The sequence below is a fragment of the Poecilia latipinna genome, unplaced genomic scaffold, assembly GCF_001443285.1.
Source record: "Poecilia latipinna isolate Pla-1442-1.1 unplaced genomic scaffold, P_latipinna-1.0 Scaffold1781, whole genome shotgun sequence".
NCBI lineage: Eukaryota > Metazoa > Chordata > Actinopteri > Cyprinodontiformes > Poeciliidae > Poecilia > Poecilia latipinna.
In genome coordinates this window covers 32245-40918 of record NW_015114397.1, presented here as the reverse complement: position 1 = coordinate 40918, position 8674 = coordinate 32245, and the positions used below count along the sequence as shown (strand labels likewise).

General features: G+C 43.0%; 1 protein-coding gene across 1 annotated transcript in view; it reads right to left on the bottom strand.

The window, feature by feature from the left end:
- Window positions 1–1003: 1003 nt before the first annotated feature.
- LOC106965189 (E3 ubiquitin/ISG15 ligase TRIM25) overlaps window positions 1004–8674 on the bottom strand; it is a 17180-nt gene continuing 9509 nt past the window's right edge. The window contains exons 3-4 of the mRNA XM_015061120.1: window positions 2940–3107; window positions 1004–1925 (exon numbers count right to left, since the gene is read on the bottom strand). Of these exons, the coding sequence (XP_014916606.1) occupies window positions 1217–1925; window positions 2940–3107 (877 nt within the window). The 3' untranslated portion in view covers window positions 1004–1216. The remainder of the gene's footprint in view (window positions 1926–2939; window positions 3108–8674) is intronic.

Here is an 8674-nt window from a genome sequence, read left to right as displayed (position 1 = left end):
TTTAATGAGTTAAGGAAAAAAATTACCAACATATTCATATATTTAACTTGTCCCTTGTACCTTTTACCACTTAACAGCGGATGAGTCAGTCAGCAGCAGCTCTAACCCACGTCCCTCCTGACCCGTCCTCTCCTTAGTGAAATTAAAGCTGCAATATGTAACTTTTATATGAATATATTTTTTTCCACATATTTGTTAAAACTGTCATTATGTTGTGACAGTGCGGTATGAGAGGTAATCTGTGAAAAATCTATTTCCTCTGCCTCCTCCCAGTGCTAGAAACAACCAGTCAGTGGCAGGAGAGTTTTAGTTCTGTCAATCACAATCTCATGTGGCTCATCCTTCCTCCGCCTCACTCTGTGCTATTCTGCAGCTAGCATAGCCTGTTGTAAATGCTTAGTCTAGTAAGCATAGCTACCAGTGATAGCAGATAAACGATTTTCCTGTAACAATAAGTTGTTTCTCCACCATTAGCACATTTAGCAGTGAATGAATGAGGCTAATTGACAGCGCTAAGAGCGTCCTACTAGTTCTGATTGGCTGTTTTGGTCAGAACGGTGCATTACTTTAACCAGTAATAGTAGTTCAGGAAGGAGATGGAGGAGATTGATTGTTTTCACAGATTATCTTTCTCATAACAAACTGTCACGACATGGTGCCAGCTTTAACAAATATGGAGAAAACACATTTTTTTATTAAAGTTATATACTGCAGCTTGAATAAAATGCAACTACATAGCATTTTTTGAGAAGTCTGGATTGCTTCATGTATATTTTGCATGTTGCCTATGACTGTTGCTCATGGGGAGAGACATTTCACTAATCTACAACTAATAGAAAAAAAATTAAGCAACCTAGCTGCATACTATATGCAGACTGTATGCATACTGAATTTTACTCTTGTATGTAAAATTCATGAGCAGTAAATATTGTACTAGTTATCAGTATTGGACCAAAGAAAGCAAGGCAGTTGCAAACCTTTGAAATTGTGACGCTTTTGATGGGTCAGATAGACTAAAGAAATTGTAACAGCAGCTGTGTGAGGGGGGGCCCAATTAAATTTTTTGTCAGGGGGCCCAAGATTCCTGGCATCGCCCCTGCTTACATGTCAACACTTAAACAAATTTGGCAAGAACATAAGTGTGAATAAAGATCTAAAAACAGGAATACCCCAAATATATCTATGCACAGGGAAAGTTACAGACTAAATGTTGATGTCACATCTGACTATGTAGAGTGATCCAAGACTCTGATGTATTTGAATGTATGCTAAAAGCTGGGTAAACAGGTTCCTTAAACACAGTCTTAAAGGTGTAAAGGTGTTCTCTGCGCGATTTGATGGTGTGGAAGGACAGGGTTCCACCTTCACAGTCAAGCACAACCTCAATCTTAGATGGATATTGGAACACCTCCCCCAGCACAGCATTGCTAGATGAAGAGCACGCAGTTAGCTTGCCGTTTTTCCACTGTAGTCTCCAGGACACCAAGTTGTGCCCCAGGCGGCTGTGGTCTCCACGGCGAGGGATGCTCTTGTAGCACGCGCCAAGGGACCACATGCAGTTGCTGCCCATTTCTGCCACCCAGATATGCGTTCCTCTGGAAAAGCCCTGGCTGCACAGGATCTGAGGTGCACTAAGGAAGCGCTCCGGGTGCTCTACATAGGACTGCTTTGAGCTGGTGCATCTGACTGTGTGCAGGTCGTTGGACACCAACAAGCTGGGGTGGGCAGTGCAGACGTTGAAGGTGACCTCCAGAGGATTGAGCAGGATGTGAAGGGTGTCAAGGAGACGGACCATTTCTGTGCGGAAGTCGTTGGTTTTGAGGTCTGTCTGGAGTCGCTTGGTGTTCAGGTCGACCTTTGAGGGAATCGTGCTGGGAAGACTGCCTGTGGCAGCATCTCTCAGTTTCTGTTCAATCATCATGAATCTGATGAACAAAAAAAAAAAGAAAAGTATTTCATATCCAGTCATAATGCAAATAAAAATATGTATGAAAACCTTAGACTTTTAATAAATGCACACATAGATATCTATTTTTGCAAGTAAAACTATTTTTCAGAGCATATCCAGCTGAATTGTACAAGTATTTTGAAGTTTGTCTCTCCCAGCTTTGCACATATAAAGACTGGAATCTTAACAGTTCTTCTTAGTACAATAAACCAAGTTCAGTCATACTAGATGGAACCACAATTTTCAAGTCTATATTTATCTAAAACAATACATTGCTGATTTGGCTGCATGTTTCATTCAGTCACAATACACATCTCCACCTCTGTATCAAATCAAGTTTTCTTACAGGTTTGCACTGGATTTACCACTATCCATCTTCCCATCAACCCAGAAAAACCTTATTTGTCCCTGCTGAAGAAAAACATTCCAATAGTATGATGCTGTCACCACCATGTGGCAGCATCATACTAGTGATGTGTTCAGAGTCATGTGCAGTGTTAGTGTCCCTCCATACATCATATTTTTCTACAAAGGGCTGATCACTCCCTTTTTTCAGTCTCAAGTTGAGGATCATCATGAACCAAAACAATCACTTTTGGTTTCATCTGAGTAGAGTATCTTCTTTCACATGTTTGTAGAGTGCTTAAGGTAAGGTGCTTCACTAGTAGTTGTCGAGTTAACACACAAGACTCCACAGCTGGTTGGGCTAGATTTTAGAATGAGATATTGGATCAAAGAATATTGAAAACCTATGCTCAGCACCATTTTTAGAAGAATTTATTTGTGAAAACTTAAAAAAAAATGTAATTGTCCACCCTGTCTATAGTGATACATTACTTGATGTTGGTCTATCACATGACATTCTAATAAAACACATTAGGAACTTAAGGGTTGTAAATGGAGAAGACATGAAAAATCCTAGGAGTACAAATATTTTTGCAAGGCACTGTAAGAATCACTCAGTAAAAAGTAGGACAGATTATGTTTGTACCTGTGTATGAAGGCGCATGTGTCTGTCTCGCTGAGCGCCTTGGATGCACTCTTCTGGGCCTCCTGCAGCTGCTGCTGCTGCTCCTCCAGTGCACTCACTCCAAGCTGCCAGCTTTTGCGCCGCTGCCCTCTCTCCTCCTCCAAAAGCAAACGCAATCGCTCCCTGAACCTGAAAACAACATGTTTCATTTCATGTCACCAACAGGTTGTCGTCACTTTAGGTTAGTATTTTAAAAGAAAAACTCAGTGAAAACTATAATGTTTTTAAGCTGGACACCAACATTCTGACATTATTGCACCACCTGATGTTATATAAAAGATTTAAAATCAAGTAACTAAGTCCTTCCTTTTACTGTCTGCTGAATTAACTAATAAAAGGTTTATGGGTGGATCACTGTATCACTGTCATTACCCAAATTAGTGAAGTGCCAAGATGGGTGTGCATTTTTTTCTACTAAAGTCACTTGCTAAACCTGCTTCTCAAGTTATTACCAGAAGCTAAAGACTAAATGTACTCGTGGTAAATTGGACAAAGCAGTACATTACGCAAGGTCCCTTTCATTTTAAAGTGAAAGAAAAAGTCCATCTCTCCAGAACATATTGCAAGCTGATACACAAATGCTATCCCAAAAATGTTTTAGTCCTGTATTTATGTATTAGTTTAAAAAGTCATTAATGGTTCAAAAGTAATTTTGGCATCACTATATAACTCTTAATCCAGAAATCCAGGAATGTAAATGTAAAAGCCATGTAAAAGTTTATCATTTTAATTTGAGCTTATGCAAGAGTAAAGATTGCTGAGGATGCAGTTTACTATTTTGTTTTACATATATTTTCATTTATATATGAAAATATATTGATATTTACAAGCATTACTATATAATGCTAAAAAAATTATATAAGCTCTAGAACAGTCCTGCTCTTTAGCACAGAGCAGGACTGTGCTAAAAATAACTCACCTGAAACCAAATCACCAGTTGTTCCTGTTTACTAATGAGCTATTGTTATCAGTGCTGCAGCACAGCTAGCTAACACCGGAAGGCAGAAAAATAGCCATTCAAAGTTGTGTAAATGAGTTTCTTCAAAAGGCTGTGAGATTTGTTTTGAGCCTGTTCATTTGTTCTCACCCTGTACATAACATTAAGACATGTATTATTGTGGTGAGTGCCTGCAGTATTTTAAATTCCGAGGACCATGAGGATGTCGTCATCATTTGGTCAGTAAAACTTTTACAACTTTGGTTTGACCATATCTGAAAGCTGTTGGCTTTTATTCTGAAGGCATATATTTGCTGTACTCCTTCCTAGAAAAGGTGGCAGTTGTGGTGTGTTATGGTCCTCTGGGCGTTCCGTACCAGAGGCGGGTTATGTACATGTATGGTGTCCAGTAGAAGGCACTGCAGAAAAAAATAAAAGATGCCTGCCGGCTAAAGATAAGCTGTTGTGAGTTCTCAATTAATGGTCTACAAATTACTACATGGTGTCAGAAGTGGTGACTCTTCAATGTTATGCTGCATTCCCAATGCACTCGCAACTAATATCAAGATAACTGAGCAGAGGAGATTCTCATTGAGTCGTATCCGCGATGTCCAATACTGAGAGGGAACGCGCTAACTCTACTACAGCAAGCAACCCTGCTGCAGCTAGCAACGTTGGAGAGGGATTTCGCCTAAGCCCGCCAGAAAAGTTTGACTGCAGAGATGTCCAAAACTGGCCCAAATGGATCTGACGGTTCGAGAGGTACAGGATCGTATCGGGACTGGAAAAAAGGGAAGAGGCTTTTCAAGTGAATACGTTCATATATTCAATGGGAGATGAATCCAAGGATATCCTTAATGCGTCAGAGCTAACGTCTGCAGAAAAGTTGAACTACAAAAAAGTAAAAGAGTGCTTTGGTGAACATTTTATTGGCGAACACAATATAATTTTTGAAAGGGCGAAGTTTAACATGCGTAAACAGGAACCAGGAGAAACGGCCAAGAGCTTTATTACTGCGGTTCACAAACAGGCGGATCATTGCAAATTTGGGGCTCTCAGAGATGAACTGATCATGATCACATTGTTGTTGGCATAAGAGATGCCACGCTCTCCGAGAAGTTGCAGATGGATGGAAAACTGACCCTAACTACAGCTGTAACACGGGTCAGACAGAGTGAAACTGTGAAACAACAACAAGGTTGGCTGCACGGTGAAAGTGGCCCTGTATCCATTAAGGAGCCCAGTGAAGAGATGCATGCCTTTCACTTGCACGCAAGACAGAGGGCAGTGCACAACAGAGACCAAAACTGAACAGGTATCTTCTGCCTGTTATAAATGTGGGAGGGCTCCATCACACAATTGGAAAGACTGCCCTGCCAAAGAGGCTGAATGCAGGAAATGTCACAAACGAGGACACTTTGCTGCTGTCTGCAAGTCTAAGCAGCCTGTACACGAGATGACAGAGGAAGAGGGACTCTATCAGGACAGTCTGTTCTTAGGTGAGGTGACGTCAGACAGCAATGGCTGGTACTCAGACATCAAACTAAATGGGGCAGTAGTTTCCTTTAAACTAGATACAGGGGCAGCAGTGACCGCCATCCCTACCAGACTGTACACTACAGAAGAGACGGCCCTCTATTGCACACCCACAAAAAGCTGTATGGCCCAAATAATACCAGACTATCGGTGGTAGGTCAGATTCAAGGCAGCCTTGAAAGCAAGGATAGAAAGTCCACTCAGTCAGTGTTTGTCATTGATAGCTTGGCTAGGCCACTGCTGGGTTTACCGGCACTTACAGAACTATGTCTTGTGGAGCAAATGGAAAAAATTGAAACACTGGAGGAGAAGGGGGACCCGGCGAGAAAATTCAAAAAGAAATTCCCAAAGGTGTTTACAGGATTAGGGAGACTGGAAGGTGACTATCGTATCCGGCTGAGACACGATGCTGTCCCCTATGCCCTTACAACCCCTCGCCGTGTGCCAATACCCTTAACTGAAAAAGTCAAGGAGGAACTAAAAAGAATGGAGGAAATGGGGGTCATCTCCAGGATAGAAAGCCTAATGAGTGGTGTGCGGGGATAATGGTAGTCCCAAAACTCAATGGCAAACTTAGACTTTGTCGACCATACCAAGCTTAATGAAAGTGTGTGTAGAGAAAGACATATCTTGCCCTCCGTGGACCAGTCATTAGCACAGCTGAATGGTGCAAAATATTTCACAAAATTGGATGCACGGAGTGGCTTTTGGCAGATTCCATTAGCACAAGAAAGTAGGGAACTAACAACATTCATTACTCCCTTTGGCCACTTCTGCTTCAATGTGCTACCATTTGGGATAAGTTCGGGCCCAAAACATTTTCAAAGATGCATGTCCCAGCTCTTGGCCGGCCTTGACGGTGTTATATGCCATGCAGATGATGTCCTTGTGTCGGGAAAGAATGAAACAGAGCATGATGAACGGCTCACAGCTGTCCTGACGCGACTCCAAGAGGCAGGACTAACACTAAATGAGAAATGCACCTTTGCACAGTCGGAAGTTCTGTTTGTAGGACATAAAGTCAGTGCAGCAGGCATTGAACCAGACCCTGAGAAAATCAAAGCGATTACAGACATGCCTGTCCCACAGAACGCAGCAGATGTTAGGCGGTTTTTGGGGATGGTGACGTATGTTGCAAAATTCCTCCCTCACTTTGCAGATTATACCAAACCACTCAGAGATCTGCTGGTAAAAGACAATGATTGGTCCTGGAGTCATATGCAGCAGACAGCCTTTGACAAGCTCAAGAATGAGCTGGCATCACCAACAGTCTTGGCTCAATACAGACCACAAGCTAAGTCAAAGGTGTCAGAGGACGCCTCGTCTTTTGGCCTTGGGGCAGTCTTAATGCAGAGAGAGGAAAATATGCAGTGGCGTCCAGTTGCCTACATTTCCCGAAGCTTCTCCGAAATAGAGCAACGGTATGCCCAGGTTGAAAAAGAGGCACAAGCCGTCACCTGGGCCTGTGAGAGGCTCTCATCGGAGCCATCACCGATGTCAGTTTCTATTGTGAACTGTACTCCAATGAGGTATGAACTCCGATGAGTTCATACCTCATCGGAGTACAGTTCACAATAGAAACTGACCATAAACCCCTCCTCGCACTCTTAGGGACAAAAGCACTGGATGACTTACCTCCCAGGATTCAGCGATTCCAGCTGCGACTGCTTAGATTTATATACAACATAGTACATGTACCTGGAAAGGTCTTCATCACAGCAGATACACTGTCCAGAGCCCCGATAAGGCATCCACTGACAGCAGAAGAAACACAGATGGAAGGGGAAGTACAGATTTTCATTAACACAGTACGTGATAACTTACCTGCATCTCAGTCCAAACTCCAGCAGATAGCTGACCATCAGCGGCAGGACACCATCTGCAGTCAGCTGATCTGCCAGTGCTAAACAGGCTGGCCACGACAAGAGGAGCTGTCCCAGCAGCTGAAGCCTTATTGGATTCACCAAGGCGAGTTAAAAATGAATGGTGTTTTTTTTTTTTTATTAAAGGACGACATATTGTCATTCCAGAGACATTGCAAAATGAAATGCTTGCCCGTCTACACGAGGGACATATGGGGATATCCAAATGCAAGCTTAGGGCTCAGCAATCTGTGTGGTGGCTAGGCCTGAGTGCCCAAATTACAAAAGTTGTGGGCCAGTGCGAGACATGTATTACGTACCAACAGCTACACCCAGAGCCAATGATCCCCTCAGAGCTGCCTAAGCGGCCTTGGCAGAAAATTGGGGCAGATATGTTTTACTGGGAAAATGACTCTTATTTACTGGTAGTAGACTACTATTCAAGATACATTGAAATAATGAAGACATCTATAACTACGTCAGCAGGAATTATTACTGGCTTGAAATCTATTTTTGCTAGACATGGGGTGCCTGAAATACTGATAACAGATAATGGACCTCAGTTTTCCTCTAGCTCTTTCTCCTCTTTTGCCACAGACTATGACTTCAGACATGTCACCAGTAGTCCATACTTCGCTCAGAGTAACGGGGAGGCAGAGAGGGCAGTGAAAACGGTGAAAAGCCTCTTGAAGAAGAACACCGACCCATACAAGGCCCTGTTGGCATACCGGGTCACGCCGTTGAATCAAGGCCCTTCACCGGCTGAGCTCCTGATGGGCAGAAGGTTGCGCTCACCCTTGCCACTCTCACCCAGTCAACTTAAACCACAGTGGCCAAACCAAAAGAAGTTTGCAGACAAGGACAAAGAACTAAAACAGGCACAGACAATGGCCTACAGAGTGGAGGTCAGGCCAGAGCTAAAAGCAGGTCAGCGCGTCTGGATTACAAACACCCAGGAGACAGCTACGGTGCTGAGAGAAGCAGACACTCCTCGTTCCTATGTCGTGGAGACCGATTCAGAAGTGGTGAGGAGAAACAAGGCACATCTCAGACCCTTACCAGACATTCAAAGCCCAACAGAGAATGTGGGGGACACAAAACAGACAGCAGCACCAGACATTCAAAGCCCTACAGAGAATGTGGGGGACACAAAACAGACAGAAACACCAGAAGTGAGGGTGGGGGAGAATGTGAAAAGGGTTCATCCAAGGAGGGAGGTGAAGGCACCAGCATGGCTCAAAGATTATGTCCAATAATGCAGAACACTTAAAACCTGTTTCAAATGTTATTGTTATTATGTGTGTTATTTTCAGTATTCAGTATATTCAGTGATCTGTAAGTGTTAGACAGACTGTATGCTG